At 39.9% G+C, this 17,594-nt stretch overlaps 1 protein-coding gene across 2 annotated transcripts in view; it reads left to right on the forward strand.

Moving 5' to 3' along the window:
- The window catches only part of VGLL4 (vestigial like family member 4), a 163,914-nt gene that overhangs the window by 9,915 nt on the left and 136,405 nt on the right, over positions 1-17,594 (forward strand). For both annotated transcript variants that reach the window (XM_058725988.1, XM_058725987.1), the window contains exon 2: positions 5,621-5,697. In XM_058725988.1, the coding sequence (XP_058581971.1) occupies positions 5,634-5,697 (64 nt within the window). In that variant the 5' untranslated portion in view covers positions 5,621-5,633. The remainder of the gene's footprint in view (positions 1-5,620; positions 5,698-17,594) is intronic.

Consider the following 17,594-nt stretch of genomic DNA (forward strand, 5'->3'; position numbering starts at 1 on the left):
GAACCATCTTCTTCTCACCTTAATGGGGCTACATTTCAGGCCTGAGCATTTCAAGTGATTATATTTTTGCTTATCATGATTTTATAGTGTAAAAACTGTCACAGAAAGGAGGACCTGTTACTGAGATGTACTTAGCTTTATTTTCCAGATGCTGCATAATCTTTGGCAAAAGGGAGCAGATGATTTTTGGTTCATAAAGGATACAGATAAACCAGGAATTTCTCTCCCCTGTTTCAAACCATTCAGACTATTCAAGGGCTTTGCACTGACGAAGAATAAAATCTCAGCTTTGTCACACCCTGCAGAGTATGCTTGATCTGCCCTTGCCCAATTCCCTGCCACCACCTCCTGTCCTCTCCCCCTTGTTTCCTGCCCTGAGGTCATTCCCTCCACATCTCCATGCCCAGCGTGGGTCTGTCTTGGGTATTTTGCAAATGCTCTTTGTCTCCTCCCTGCCGTGCTTCACAAGGCTAATTCCTCTCCTTCAGGTATCAGCTTTCATCCATCTTAGAGGCATCGCTATGTAAAGTTGTGGTCAGTACCCTTTTTTCAATACGTTTACCATCATTTGCAGTTTATTTAATATGTTTGCAAAAGTTTTGACAAATATTAATACATATAAAGGCCATCCATTTCTCATAACACCCTATGAGGGGAGTAATATTAATTCATATCCCCATTTTACAGATGAGGAAACAGACACACAGAGGTAAAGTCATTTTCCAGGGATACACAGATAGGAAGTGGCTGAGCCCAATTCAAACTCAGCCAGGTTGGTGTCCAAAGATCATCCTCTTAAATAACCAATCTGCTAATTTGCCTCTCAGTGTTGTGTGGCCCTCCATCAAATACTGTAATCATTGTTTCCCCCCAGCTCCCCTTACTTTTTACTAACATGTTTTATTGTTTTTTTGGGGGGGGGGGGTTGTGGATATTGTACAAGGTGTAAAATTCAGAAGTTTTTTTTTCCATAATTTTTTTTATTTTTTTTTATTTTTTTATTACTGTTATCTTCCACCTTTATTTGCTTAGGTTTTTTTTGTGGCTAGGTAATGCCTAGTTGCTGGACCTCATCTCCCACCTTTATTGAACCAGCCCCTGCTTCCCTTATCTCACACCTGGTTCCTGGAGGAGCCTCCTGACTGATCTGCTTCCAGTGACTTCTCACTTGACTTCATCAAGTCAGACTGTCCTCCCCAGAACTGCTAAATGAAAATCTCATTAACATCAGATCACCAGCTCGCTCAGGGACTAATAGTTGCTGCCTGTTTCCTGCTATGTTCAGTGTGAACCTGGTTGGCTAGCCTTCTGCTTTTTCCTCTGTCCACCCACATCGTGTTTACCCTGCTTAGATTCTACTGCTCCTTATCCAAGATTCTCCATTGTGAGAATGTCTCGGGTTTTCATTCCGCCTCTGTGCCTTTCCTGAGACTTTTGATCCAACATGACTGTAACATGTAAGGATAAGACAGAGTCCTTGCACTCAGGACATATTCCAATGGTGTGATCTGGTACATAAGAGAAGTCAGAGAGGAGCATGACAGCCTGAGGGAGAGAAACTAGGGAAGGGAATCTTTGAAGTTGCTTTTAGAGGCACACACATGTGCACACCAACCAAAGAATAGATGTTCGCAAGGTATACACTTTGAGCTGATGCTCATCTCTGTTTTATCACACAGTACACATTTTGGTTTTAAATTATATATTGTCTTTTATTATGCTCTTTTAAATTTGTTTTTTATCCTAGTCCCTTAAAAGATTTGTCTGTTATCTTATTCCTTACAAGAACGTAACTCCTTGAAAGCAGAGATCTTATCTTCTGTTTCTCTTTTCTTTTGAGTACTTCCCTGAACTTAGAATAATTGTGTAATAAAAATTGATTGGTTTCATTAATAAGGTTGCAGCAGATGGCAGGTGCCTTGCAGGTGAACCTTAAACACCTAATCTCTTATCTGCCTACTTTGAACGTTAAGTCGCTTGGGGGTTTGGAATTCATAGTATCTGAATACATTTAAATATGTAATCTCCTAGATGCTAAGATTCTGCATCTACTTATTTGTGTTATTTGATGTTTTTATGCTTTGATATTTTGCTTCTATGCACAACACTTGTAATTTGCATAACTTAAGGCATGTGTTAATGGGTATCTATTTGGGTTTAGAATTTTCACGTTGCTGGAGGAGAGTCAAGAGTGTGTGATCAGGAAGGCAAGGTCATTTAGAACTTCAATTTCATGGGGAAATTAAGGAATTTGAGTCTAAATTTTGTATTATGGAGTAGAATGGTTATCAGCATTTACTTAATCCAAATAAAAGACTTTAAGCCCAAATCTTGCCTGAATAGGAAACTGGCTTAGATAAAGATGGTAAGACGGAGTTCTTGGGAGTTCAGCAAACCTTTCTTCTTCTTTGAACAAGTTCAAAAATCCTTACTCTCAGGAGGTGATCTTTTCTATCTTACCAAGACGATTATGAATGTGAATGCCATTACATTTTCTTTTATTCTTCTGATTTTACTCCTCTTCCCTTGTCTCTGAAAAAGAAGAAATGAACTCTGGTTTATGACGTCACTGCTCTTGCAGTGACTGACAGCCCCCATTTCTGGTGTTGATGAGCAATTGATTTATTTTTGTCAACCACTTTCACCTATCCCTCCTTACCCCACCCTGTAACCAGCAAACTGTTCTCTGTCTCGATTAATTTGTTTTTCTTCTAGATTTCACATATAAGAAACTAAACAGTATTTGTCTTTGTCTCCTCTCATATTTCGAGACCTTCCAAACCCTGTCAGTTTGTCTCTGGTTTTCTCCTGTCCCCACAGCTCCCTTAACAGTGCCCCTCATTACCTTCTGCGTAGCTCTTTCATATTGTTTACCCTGTCTTTAGCTTCCCATTCTGTAGAATGGGACTACATGGTCCTATCAGAATAATTTTCATTGAATATGTAGATGACCAAGTCAGTTCTCTGCTCAGAGGTTGCAGTGGATCCCTAACACGTACACAATCAAACCCAACTTTTGTCAGAGCCCTCAGTCCTTCCATAATGTGGCCCCGATCGAAACTCCCATCCCTGTCTCCTACTTCCTATTCCCGTTTTATTCTTGTCTTCTAGCTGATTGGGGCAACTTGTTCCTGAATAGATTGTCCTTTTGTTCTTCCATTCTGGAAGAACTTTTTTATCCATTCTTCAGAGGTTCAGCTCATGGTTCTGTTTTCTCTACAGTCTTTCAGAATTCATCTGTATTTCTGTAGGATTTTGTTTATACCACTGTTGTGGCACTTAGCACACTTTACCTTAATCCATTATTTCCCTAAGTGTTCCCTAAGAGATGTTTCAGGTTAAATGAATGGCCAGTGAAATTTGAGAGATTTCATCTATCCAGAGGTAAATACCCCCACTGCCTGAGCCTCTCCAGGAGGAATGCCTAGCAGTATATTCCAAGCACAGGAAGCTGCTTAGTTCAGTTTACTTCAGTGTTTCCTGAACTTATTTCTAGAAAAATTTTTTCTTGTAAAATATGAACATATAGTACAAAACACTTTAGAAAACACTGCCTTAAACTACTTTCTTGTAGGCACGTCTACTGTACAGATTGAAAGCTCTTTGAAAACAACTACTGGCCTTTGATTTTTTTTTTCCCACCTTGGCAGCACCTAGTAGATAATTTTTTTTTAATGTTTATTTATTTTTGAGAGAAAGCGAGAATGAGCAGGGGAGGGGCAGAGAGAGAGAGAGGGAGACGGGATCCGAAGTGGGCTCTGTGGGCAGAGAGCCCTACGTGGGGCTCAGGCTCAGAAGCCAACAGTGAGATCATGACCTGAGCTGCTGTTGGACCCTTAACTGACTGAGCCACCCAGGCGTCCCCATAGTTCACGTTTGTTGAATGAAATTACGTTGCCAGTCAAGACTTGATGTTTCTTTGGGGACCTGAAATACGAATATTATAAAGCAAGCTGATCCACCATGTCTTGTAAGTGGCACATACCTAGTAGTTACTCAGTAAGTGTTGAAGAAGTCTGATTAAATGCTGAGTGTCTTTTTTAATTAATTTATCTTTTTGAGAGAGTGTGGGCACGTGAGCGGGGTAGGAGCAGAGGGAGAGGGAGGGAGAGAATCCCAAGCAGGTGTTCCATTGCTGTCTTTAAAGGGTATAGTTAAGAAGATATTTCTCTCAGTTGAACTAATAGAGTATGTCTGTTTTCCCAGTAATTGTGTATGTGTGCCTGTGTATGTGTGTGTGTGTGTAAGTAATCTGGAAAAGAAAAATTGGGCGAGGTGGCCTGATTTTCTAGGTTTTCCACCCACCATCTTTAAATGTTCTGCAGTCTTTGCTTTTATATGTATGCTGTAATTTAAGAAAACAATTAAAAATAAAACCCAGGCTTATTAGAAAACATGGCAGTAGATAAATTGGTGATGGGTGGTGGTGATAGTGGGTACTTACAACACACATTTAAAATGTTTTTTTAATGTTTATTTATTTTTGAGAAAGAGAGAATGCGAGCAGGGGAGGGTTAGAGAGAGGGAGACACAGAATCTGAAGCAGACTCCGGGCTCCTAGCCATCAGCACAGAGCCCAGTGTGGGGCTCGAACTCACGAACCGTGAGATCATGACCCGAGCTGAAGTCAGATGCTTAACCGACTGAGCCACCCAGGCTCCCCAAAACATATTTTAAAATAAAGATACACAGGGGCGCCTGGGTGGCTCAGTCTGTTTGCATCCGACTTCGGCTCAGGTCATGATCTGACGGTCCATGAGTTCGAGCCCCGCGTCGGGCTCTGTGCTGACGGCTCAGAGCCCAGAGCCTGCTTCAGATTCTGTGTTTCCCTCTCCCTCTCTCTCTCTCTCTCTGCCCCTCCCCCACTCATGCGCGCGCGCGTGCTCACGCGTTCTCTCTCTCTGTCTCTGTCTCTCTGTCAAAAATAAACATAAAAAAATTTTAAAGAAAGATAAACATATTGGGCTTAGAATACTACTTAAGTTAAAATGCCATTTAACTCATTTTAAAATAAAGATTCTTATTGGACTTCAAATACTATTTAACTCACCCCTGGAATTCACAGACCTTTCACTAGTACATTGAGTATATTAAGTGACAAGGTCACAAAGAGTCTCTCAGCTAAGTAGGTGAATGAACAGAATGGTTTGAGCTTAGTCATTTTTGTTAAAACTAATAAACCAACAACCACCACCACCACAACAGGAATCTCAGACTGGTAGTACCACTACGTTCATAGAGTAGCCTTTGTTCCGAAGCTGTTTTTTACTTGGTATGTCTGAATGGGCATGTTTTTATGCACGCACATAAACATTTATAAGCACAAATAACATGGGCATGAATATTCACAATATCCCTTCTTTTAGTTCTAACACTAGCTGTTTCCTGGAATCTGCAAGGTTTAGCTTAGTACACAGAATGGAATTTAACCCTTTCCTCTATTTGTGCCTGAACCAAATCCACTGCATTTCTTCACAGATTGGGAAGATTTTCATCCTCAGGATTGTGATTTGCATTTCATGGGGGAATCATTCTAATTGTTAACTACCAGAATTCTTAAGGAGTCCTTTGAATTCTATTTAAATTCTATTCTTTGTCTCTCTTTTTTTTTTCTGTCTAGGCTCCAACCAGGAATGGAGACGCCATTGGATGTTTTGTCAAGGGCAGCGTCTCTTGTGCATGCTGATGATGAAAAACGTAAGTCATGAACCTGTTTTAAAGCACTTTTTACCTGTGTCCCCTTGTCTCCTGCATTATGATAGACTCACATGTTTCTCCACACAGTTTGATGGTTATGTGCAGTTAACTTTGGTTGTTCTCAGAACAACTTAGTATTCTCCTTTTCATTTTCAAGTGCTAGAACATGTAAGTCTTGTAAATGTCATCTTTGGATACCACAGCTCCAAGGGTTAACTCGAGGAAGTCCTGTCCTTCCTGGCTTCCCAGCTCTTGAGTGGAGATAGTCCTTAAGAGACACTTAGGGACTCTGGAAGTTTACATAAATATGTGTTGCTTGACAGACAAATTGACCAGGAGAGAACTAGAGGTGGAAAAAATCATCCAAGAGCATTCCTGTCATAGGTAGCACGTATGTATGTGATGGAAAATAGTATTGAAAATTCCATTTGCGTGAGTGAGAAACAGCAAATATTGGGGGGAAAATTCACTAATGTGGTGGGGGACAGGTGAAAGGAAAAAGAACATGACATTGTTCTCCATGAGGTTATTCCACAATGTGTTAAAGTGGTTTTCCTGCTCATCCTAGGGTTTTTAGTAAGTTTTTATTTAAGTTTTTAAATAAGTTCTTTTTCAAAGTTAAAATTGCTTGTCGAACAGTATTTGCAAGGGTGACTTTTATGTGGGAACCAAGTTTTCTTTTTCTGAGCACTAAAATGCTAAAAACAAAAAAATTTCTAAGGTTGAGCTTTTATACACTATAAATTCTTTTTTTATTTAATTTTTATGTTTTTATTGAAATCCAAGTTAACATATAGTGTAATAATGGTTTCAGGAGTAGAATTTAGTGACTTGTCACTTATGTATGGTACCCATTGCTCATCCCAACAAGTGCCCTCCTTATTGCCCATCTCCCATTTAGTCCATCCCCCCACTAACATCACTCCAGCAGCCCTGTTTTCTGTATTTAAGATTCTCTTATGGTTTGCCTCCCTGTTTTTATCTTATTTTTCCTTCCTTTCTGTTTTGTTTCTTAAATTCCACATATGAGTGAAATCATGTGATATTTGTCTTTCTCTGATGGACTTATTTTGCTTAGCATACATTCTAGTTTCATCCATATTTTTGCAAATGGCAAAATTTCTTTCTTTTTGATTGTTGAGTAATATTCCATTATATACACATACATGCACACACACACACACACTGTATCTTCTTTATCCATTCATCAGTTGATGGACATTTGGGCTCTTTCCATACTTTGGTTATTATTGATAGGGCTGCTGTAAACATTGGGGTATATGTGCCCCTTCAAATCAGCATTTTCGTATTTCTGTATCCTTTGGATAAAAACTAGTATTGCAATTGCTGGGTCATAGGGTAGTTCTATTTTTAATTTTTTGAGGAACCTCCACACTGTTCTTCAGAGTGGCTGCACCAGTTTGCATTCCCACCAGTAATGCAAAAGGGTTCCCCTTTCTCCGCATCCTCACCAACATCTGTTGTTTCCTGAGTTGATAATTTTAACCATTCTGACCAATGTGAGGTGGTGTCTCACTGTGGTTTTGATTTGTATTTTCCTGATAATGAGTGATGTTGAGATCTTTTCATCTGTCTGTTAGTCATCTGGATGTCTTCTTTGGAAAAGTGTTCATGTCTTTTGCCAATTTCTTCACTGGATTATTTGCTTTTTGGGTATTGAGTTTGATAAGTTCTTTATAGATTTTTTAAAAATATAATGTATTGTCAAGTTGGCTAGCATACAGTATACACTATAAATTCTTAAAGATGAACTACTTTCCAATTCAAGTCTTAATGAATAGGCAGACTGGAAAGTGCATATCCTTAAAATGTAAGCTCTGCCTTTTTACTGTCTAGGACTTTTATTTTTCTAAGCCTCAGTTTCCTCATTCCTAACATGAAATAACGCTTACAAAGTATTTGTGAGGATTAAATGGGCTATTGTATAGATAGTGCCTATCTTAGCTCTTGGCTCCTGGTGGGGATTGCCATAATCTGTTCACTTTGGGCAGTTTTGTTGGCTTGTGGTTGGGCTTATTCTAGTCCTGTGTATTATCAGTGTGCCTGGGTCTTCCCACCCTCTCCTAACACCAACACTCACACGAGGTTATCTTTAAACTAGTGATTGGATGAGGTAACAATTAGAGGGTTTTTTTTTTTTTTTTAAACCTCTTGCATAATTTACATTTATTTAGGTTTTGGATTGTTGGGGGGGGGGATATAACTATCCATTGGTGTAGTATAATTATCCCTTCCTAAAGAAATCGAAACTCAGGGATGTTATGTATCATTTCTAGGGACGCTAAGTTAGGGAGAGGCAACTCAGGTTGTGGGCTTTTATCTAAGATTGCTGAAAAGCATGAAAAGCTCCCTTATGTCTCTAAGATTGCAGTACATGTTGCTGACTTGAATAGCTAGTTACAAGCTTCATTAAGTATGAATATAGTTAATTTAGAAGTTTTTATACTTTATTAGATAGTATTACAAAACTTTTTTTAATGTTTATTCATTTTGAGAGAGAGAGCGCGCGCGCCCAATAGTGAGTGGGGGAGGGGCAGAGCGAGAGGGAGGCACAGAAACTGAAGTAGGCTCTAGGCTCTGAGGTGTTAGCATCGAGCCCAAGGCAGGACTTGAACCCATGACCTGTGAGATCATGACCTGAGGTGAAGTCGAATGCTTAACCAACTGAGCCACTCAGGTGCCCCTAGATAGTATTTTTAATTTCTGTTGTATAATGCCCGCATTTAGTTAGGATCAGTAAAACAAGATAGTGTTCATACAAATGATAAATGGAAGTAATGACCTTGAGGCTGCCCTTCGTGTCCTGGATGTAGAGAGTAAAAGTGTCTTCTTTTTCTCCTACCTTCTCAGGTTCGATTCTGGAGCCCAGCTTCAGGGTCACTGTGTTCAGGCAGGAGACCTGTATAGTTACCAGTTCAATGAACAAGGGTTGAATTCTTATATAAAAGGGGCACACATAGATGAACAAGGGACAGCCACTGCCTTTATGGAGCTTATGAACTTAGACACTTGCAGCTATAAAATGCATAGAAGGGGGAGACTGGGCATACTTGGTGATAGAAATAGAACGATAATGCCAAGGGAGACAGGAATTCTTATTTTCTTCCTGTGTTCAACACATCTGTTAATGATTTGCAGAGTAAGGATATATGCGTATACAAGGCCAGAACGATCACAGAGTAGCCTTCATTCTGGAATATTCTTCTTTGGACTCTGGCATGATTCTGGAATCCCTCTGGAATGACTTCAGTTTCTCAGGATCATTTTTCACGTTTAAAGAAGAGGGAAAAAGTCCAAAGATGTGTATAGTCATTATTATTAACATCAGGCAACATTTTTGAGAAACTTTTTTGCTATGATGCTCTGTGCATCATCACCCACAGGAGCACAGAGCTCAAAAACCAGGCATTCATTGTATTTTCTATTATCTAGTCATGTAAGTATGTTAACATTTATTCTATTTATAGGCAAAGTTGAGCATTAAGTTCAGAGTCTTCCAGTAGATTTCTTAAGACCTACTTGGGCTTGTTCAGCTTGAATTAGCTTTCTCTGCCCCAGATTAGTTCTATTTTAGCTTTTGTTGTAAATTGCTCTTACATTTAGCATTCTCCTCAACATTTAAAAAAGTCTTGTGTATGTAATCTGATTTGGGTGTCTTATTACAAACAGAAAAATGTTCTACTACTTGAGATCGGTTTCCCGACTCCTGTAGGTGACCTAAATGATTCTCTTTTCTTTTGCTCATGGAGAACTGAAAACTTAGGCATTTTTGAAGATGTTATTGTTTGAGTATTTTGAAGAGAACAGTACCTATTAGGACTTGGATCTGTAATACCTGATAGCCTTAAGGCTTCATTATGTCTACTAGCAGAGAATAGAAGAAATATCTCAATGGTACACTGTAGAGCTGAAGTCAATAGTGAAATGGTGGTTTTGTAGTCACACAATAGTCACTTATCTGGATGGCCTAGAAGGAATACATTTACTTAAAATAATCATTCCACCGCTCATGGGACATTGATTTAATCAGCACCCAGGGTAATCCTGGAAGGTACTTAATGAGAATACAACATGAGATTGCCCATTTTTCCCTGTGGTGCAGGAATCTCTTCTTTCAGTAGTAATTAATGCTGGTGCTGGGACGACCCCAACCTTTTTCCAGGTTTATTTTTAGTAGCCAAAATTGAACAAAATTTGAGGATAAGACATGTTAACACTGATGTTTAGAACAACACCTTGGTGTGTCTTTTTTTTTTTTTTAATTTATGTATTTTTTTTTTAATGTTTTGCTTTATTTTTGACAGAGAGAGCGAGCAAGCGAGCAAGCAGGGGAGGGGCAGAGAGATAGGGAGACACAGAATCTGAAACAGGCTCCGGGCTGTCAGCACAGAACCCGATGTGGGGCTCTAACTTACCAACCATGAGATCATGACCTGAGCCGAAGTCAGACGCTTAACCCACCGAGCTACCCAGGCGCCACCACTTTGGTGCGTCTTTAACATACTTTATTTTATTGTGATTTTTACAAAATATTTTTGGTAATTCTGTTCATGTGACTTCTGATGACAAGATCTTGTATCTGCTGACGTTTTCACTTAGAATAAAATAATTTTGAGGGGCACCTGGGTGCGTCAGTTAGTTGAGTGTCTCACCTTGGCTCAGGTCATGATCTTGCTGTTAGTGAGTTCAGGCCCACGTTGGGCTTGATGCTGTCAGGGCGGAGCCTGCTTTCAATCCTCTGTCCCTCTCTCTCTGTCCCTCCCCTGCTTGTGTGTGCTCTCTCTCATAAATAAACATTAAAAAAATAATTTTAAGAACTGTGAAATTTTGGTTTTGAGGATTTTGGTGGAGGAGATAGCACTTTGGATTCGCTCTGATGAGCGTGCATACGATCAGGAAAAATGGGATAAAGTTGGTGTGATTGAAGTGGGGAGAACAGGAACACAAGCCAGTCTTTGTAGGGGTTGCTGCTGCACCCACTTGCTCCTAGAAATTCACGAACTCCTCACTTGGTGAAGTTCACTGCAAGTTGACTGAATGATGAAGTGTAAATTACCATAATCCTTCCAAGTAAAGAATGGCCAGGAATACAGCTTTTCTTATTAGAGGGGACTGATGCCCCCCCCGCCCCCCGATACATGGGATATTTTCATGTATATAGGTTGTAGTCTATTTTGCCTTAAAAAGGAAAAAAAGCTTGTCTGATTAATTATAACATGATGATCAGTTGCACTCGTGTCCTGTTTTCGCAGGTAAATTTCCTTCCTGCAAGATCCTGACCAGCCTCTGTATCAGTATAGTAACTGGCTGCTGTGTGCACAGGTTACAGGGGCTTTAGCCACCACTTTGCTTTGAGCATATTGGCTGGATCTGCTCCTGTCTCTTTCTTCCTCTATCCTCTTAGTCTCTTGTTTTTCCTCCCAGCGTCTATTAGGGTACCTTTCAAACATTTCTGACCATGGCACAGGGTAGAAAAGCATTTATATTGTACTGATATATTGACATAAATGGTACAAAAGCTTCATGAAGCAGAAATTACCCTGAGTGCATGGAGATGTGCCTGTTCTGTTCTTTATATTCTGCTTTGTTTTTATGAAAGTTGGGTCATGACTCATTAAATAGACTTTAGGATTCACTAATGAATGCACTTGAAAAAACATGATTTGCTTTATATCTCTTTTGTTGGATAAACTTGCTGCTGGCTCCTCCATTTAGGTGCTGGGAAGACTTGACTAACACATGGGTTATGAAAATACAGTGAGCCAGAGGATTCAGACATGCTGGAATATATCGGTGACTAGACAGGAATGACATCAGTTCCTTTCAAGAGGACTGGAGGTCTTGGCACACCAGTTGTGAGCAAACGTGACTGTTTAGACACACTTCTTCCATGTTCTCAGGCTACATTGTTCCCACATTTTAGAGTCAGGGCTCAAATTCTGGTTACTCCCCTTTGGTTAAATCTAATTAGCTCCATCTTGTTCCCTAAAGTGTGCTCCTAACTGTACCTTGACACTGTTGAGCCTACCTAATAGGCACTGATGGAGAGGACACCCATCTGATCATTTGTAGCCCAATTTGATGGTTTTGTTTTATTGCATTAGTTATTTTTATTCTTGGTATCTTAAAACACCTGAGAGGGATACCACGCATTTCCATCCATGACAGTAGCTTATTGCGGCAATGGTTCCCAAAGAGAGGAAGAACGGGTGTTTGTAAGCATTCTGAAAATGCCTGACTCGGTGATTCTGATGGTGGGTCCCTCTTCCCAGCTGAGAGTCATTGGTCTAATAATACCCTTTGGGGAATTCTGGATCTGGATCTTTAAGGAGGGGCTAGATCCCCCTAAGTGTCAGGTGCTATAATTCCTTGGCTATCATGTATTCTTTAACCAAATTAACCATTTATATTTTGTACCATTTCCTTTGACACTGTCTCTCTCATGTATATGTGCATATATTTACATATACATATGTGTATATATGTACACATATGTATATGTATGTGTGTATATGTGTACACATATATACACATATGTGTATATATATGTGTGTATCATATACACACATATATATACACATATGTGTATATATGTATATGTGTGTGTATATATATATGTACACACACATATACATATATACACATATGTATATGCAGATTATTTTTCCTGAAACACCTGAGAGTAGGAGGTATCATGCCTCTTTACTCCTAAGTAAATATGTTTCCTACAAATGAGAATACTGTCTTGCATAATCACAAAATGCTTATCTTTATTAAAATGTTACTTAAATACATAAGCGTAATAGTAGGCGTAAAACCTTTATGCATTAGTTCGTGTACAATGTCATAACCAGAATATGAATTTATAATTTAAATATAGCCATAGAAGTTAGACATGATACAGTAGATGGTAATGGGCTACAACTAAAGCCTCTTCCACTAGTATGATACCGCTGCCATGCTGGGGTTGATTCTTCAATGTCAGGGTGCCTGTACTGCTGTGTGTCCTCTGATACAGTTTCCTCCCCACTTTTATCTTTGCACACTCTTGTAAGAAGATATGTCATTGCACAGATGGTGGTAATGTTTTTCCTAGTGCAGATGTTTCAATTTCATATTAGACTTAATTTCTGTCATTTTCTCATTAGACTAGGAAGAAATGCAAACATCTCTGAAATCATGTGCCAGTATACCTGGTTGTATCGTAGATGTCTGATTCAGAATATGGTTATGTCAGATTTCTCGTCCCCCAACCCAAGATTTTCTTTTTTTTAAAGTAAACGCTAGGTCTGGTGTGGGACTTGAACTCATGACTTGGAGAATAAGAGTCACATGTTTCTACCAACTAAGCCACCCAGGCGCTCCTGCTTATGTCAGATTTTTAAAAAGATTCTGTTTGAAATAACAACACAAGTAAAAATTGTCACAGACCTCTGAGCTTTGTCTGTGGACCTCAGTTTAATCACTGTATTACCTCATTTTGTTCTCATGAAAACCTTGTTAAGTAGGTGTTTTAATGAGTCCCATACTCTAGAGAAGGGAACTGAGGCTTACATACTTTAAGTAATTTGAATACTAATTACAGTACTTGATTATACTAATAAATAAGGACCCTTAAGTGGTGTGGCAGTGCTGAGATTTGAAGTCAAGTAGCTGGACTCTGAAGCTTAAGCCCTTAATTTTTCTCTGTGTGCCTTCTCAGAGGGAGGGCATTGAAGACTTGACTGCTGAATGATTGAAAGTGCATGCATACATACATACATACATAGAAAGCTTCTATTTTACTACCTCCAGTAATAAGTTAGCAAAGAGGTTTTTCTTTGGAAAATGTTTCCCAACCAGTGAAATAACATTTCATAAGTATTAAGTAGCTATAATCAGTGAAATATTTAGGATGTGTGGTAGCACGTATTCAGGAACCACAGGAACTGTGCTTTCTCTTGTGTGTCCATGACTCAGATGCCCACTGCCACAGAACTTTTTTTTTTTTAAGTTTACTTATGTATTTTGAGAGGGAGTGAGGGAGCACCGGCATGAATGGGGGAGGGTTAGAGAGAGGGACAGAGAGAATCCCAGGTAGGCTCCACGCTGTCAGTGCAGAGCTGACTGCAGGGCTCCATCTCAAACCATGAGATCATGACCTGAACCGAAATCAATAGTCGTATGCTTAACCAGCTGAGCCACCCAGGGGCCCCACAGAACTTCTCTTTATATGGGACTTTCTTTTCTAGTAAATATCTTTCAGTTAAGAGGGTCTGATGGCATGGGTGGCCTCACTGAGTAACAGATCCCTTATTGCTAAAGTGTTCAAGCGGAGAAGAGATAACCACTGTTTAGTCATTGTAGAAGAGAGTTGGCAGCGGGTGGGTGGCCACACTCTCTGACCTAAGGTTCTTTGAGTCTGTTAGATCCTAGACTTGATCAAGGCAAGGCCCCTGTTCCGCACCACTTCATATTCCAAGCACGTGCCATTTGATGCATGTGGTTGGCATTTTATAAACCTCTGTTGGTAGTAAAGTAACTGCTGTAGTAAAAGGCTCGTCTCTAAGGAATTAATTTTTTTAACACTAGCAAAAATGACTCATTACAATGGTCACTATTACTAATAATGTACAAACCAAAAGGAGTACTGTATTCCACTTGATAATAATAGTTTGCCAAACATTTTCATCTGATGGTTATAACAAGAACTTTTGCAGTAGGCTGAGTGGGAGGTGTCAGAGAAAAAATTAAGCTTGGAAAAGTTGGATGCCGAATTCAAGATTAAAGTGTAAAAAAACTGAAACAAAACAAAACACTTGCCCTATGTCTCTCCTTTCTGTGCCTTCGTATGCAGTCCCACGCCAGGATTGTCAGAGGTGCAGTTAATAACTGAGTGGCAGCTGTTGCTGGGGTGGGGAGTGCAACATTCTCCAGGGCAGGGAATCACGTGGTCTTGGGGAGCTGCCTCCTCTGACTCCGTGTTCCTAAGCCTTTTGATTTTCAAAATAAGGACTGAATTTACTGCCCTTTCTAAAGGTTGGATTCACTAATAATATGCTTTGTGCTTTCAATTATTTCCCTTTTCTGAACAGTGGCATTGAAAATACCATCTCCCAAAAGTTTATTTTACTTTTAAAAGGTTCATAAAACATAAGGCGGGATAGTATTTATGTGCTAACTTAAGACACTCTAGGTGTGGTCAGCCGCTTTAATCAAAGGTTGCCTCCCAGGGTCAGCACCTGGCATATAGTCAGAAGGGCTGCCCTCCAGAGATAGCTACTACAAATGTCTCTGCTAGTTTTTGTGCTTTTATATCAACTCAAATTAGCATACTACATGTTAGAAATGGATCTCCGCCAGTGGAAATAATGGTTTGTTAATTAGGATAATGGATGTTGGAAATAGATTCTTCCACTGAATACCTCTTTAGCCACTTGAGGATGGTTTATTATGTTTCTTTTAACCCAATATTTCTCAGTCTTTAGAAACCCACACTTTCCTTTAATACACATGAAAATATAATGAGCTAATTTTTTTTTTTTTAAAAATTTTTAACGTTTATTTATTTTTGGGACAGAGAGAGACAGAGCATGAACTGGGGAGGGGCAGAGAGAGAGGGAGACACAGAATCGGAAGCAGGCTCCAGGCTCTGAGCCATCAGCCCAGAGCCCGATGCGGGGCTCGAACTCACGGACCGCGAGATCGTTACCTGAGCTGAAGTCGGACGCTTAACTGACTGAGCCACCCAGGCGCCCCTATAATGAGCTAATTTTAATGTTGGTTGCAATTCAATTTAAAATGTCAGAGTTGAGACTCCTTGGATGAAGTACTTATTTTTTCATTTGATGCCCATCTTCCTCAGTGTCCCCTTTGCTTCCCAGCATGTTCCTCCCTCCTGGGGGGTTCTCTCTTTCCCTCTCTGCATCTGGAGAATCGCTGCCCTAATCAGGATCTTCTCCGCACATCCCCCACACCTGCAGCCATTTGTTGAGTATGTCTTCTAAACTCACCTTTGGGAGTCACTGTCTTCTCTGCCACCCCTGGCTCCTCAGTGTGGGGCTTGAACTCACGAACCTTGAGATCATGACTTGAGCTAAAGTCGGACATGTAACTGACTGACCCATCTAGGTGCCCTGGGACCTAAGCAATGATTTTTGTGTGTGATCTGGCTATAGTGTACCTGGTACTGCCACCAGCTTTGATCTGGAGTTCTTTGGGGTGGAGGGAATAGCAGGGGGTGGGAGGGCGGACTGGTGCCAAGTGCACGAAGCTGCCAAGTGTAAGACCTTAGGGAGGAGGGAATCCTGGAGAACACAGCTCTTGACCCCTTTCCAGGAGGCAGCCATCATCTAGCTGCGGTCACTGTCAGAGCTGGCTCCTGAGAGCCAGCTGTGTGCATCTCAGCTGGGACCTCATGTTGGAAACTTGTCCTCAGCCACGGTGGGGGTATTTACACCATGGCAAAAGCCACAGATGTGGGCTTTTTTGGTTTTTCCTCCCAACACAGCCACTTGTTACCATTTACTAGCATGCCACTGGCTCCTGGTTTCTGCTTTCACATGGGACTATGGGCTGGATTTGTCAAATTTTCTGATTGTTCAAGACAAACTGAATCCTGGATTTTTATGTAAAATGTCTAGATTTTTAAAATTTCATGTGAGCCAAACAAGCATTTCCTTGCCAAGATTGTCTTGTAAGTATCTAGTATATGCTTTTTGGTCTAGTTTCAATACTTATATTAACATAACCTATAATAATAGGTTTTTTATTTTTTTTATTTTTTATTATTTATTTATTTATTTTTTTAATAATAGGTTTTTTAAAAAAGCAATTTACTTTAGCTTCTCTCCCTTCTCTCATTGTGGTTGGGAATGACTATAGCAGTTCTTTTCTTTTTTCTTTTCTTTTTTTTGGTAATGTTTATTTTTGAGAGAAACAGAGTGTGAGCGAGGGAGGGGCAGAGAGAGAGGACACACAGAATCTGAAACAGGCTCCAGGCTCTGACCTGTCAGCACAGAGCCAGACGTGGGAGTCGAACCCACAAACGGCGAGATCACGACTTGAACCAAAGTCGGACGCTTAACCAACTGAGCCACCCAGGTGCCCCATGACTATGGTAATTCTTGAAGAGCTAAAGAGGTGGTATTTAATATTAAACTCTCTCCTAGTATCTATCATTAACTTGATATGGAAATTAATTTGGATTAATTTTTCTTCTTTAGATTTTCTGTTGTTTAAGGACAGGCCACATGTTGTCTTCATCTGCTTTTGCTTTCTTTAAAAAAATTTTTTAAAAATATTTATTTATTTTTGAGAGACCCACACAGACAGAGTGTGAATGCAGGAGGGGCAGAGAGAGAGGGAGACATAGAATCTGAAGCACGCTGCAGGCTCTGAGCTGTCAGCACAGAGCCCAACACGGGGCTTGAACTCATGAACCACGAGATCATGACCTGAGCTAAAGTCAGAAACTTAACCGACTGAGCCACCCAGGTGCCCCTGCTTTGCTTTCTTTAAAGATTTATGTTACACACTTATGAAATACTTATTGAATTGATATTTGATGTGGGTGTAATTTGCAGAAGCAATACGTTTGGGTTTTCACTTTTAGGGGAAATAGAGCCAAGTTTGAAATATCAAACTGCTATATCCTTAGTGGTTTTAGATTTATTGTAACTGCCTATTTATTGGATCAAACTCTTGATCCCTTGTAAATGAAATGAATAAATCTTTCCATTTGAAATCTGGAGAAGTTACCATTTCTTTCTCTAGGACTGCCTTTCTCATCAGATTTTATATATATATGTGTGTGTGTGTGTGTGTGTGTGTGTGTGTGTGTGTTTCTCCCTCTGAAAAATATTAAATGTCATTTCTTTCATGGAACTTGCCATGTT

Source organism: Neofelis nebulosa, chromosome 4 (genome assembly GCF_028018385.1).
Source record: "Neofelis nebulosa isolate mNeoNeb1 chromosome 4, mNeoNeb1.pri, whole genome shotgun sequence".
In the NCBI taxonomy this organism is placed as follows: domain Eukaryota; kingdom Metazoa; phylum Chordata; class Mammalia; order Carnivora; family Felidae; genus Neofelis; species Neofelis nebulosa.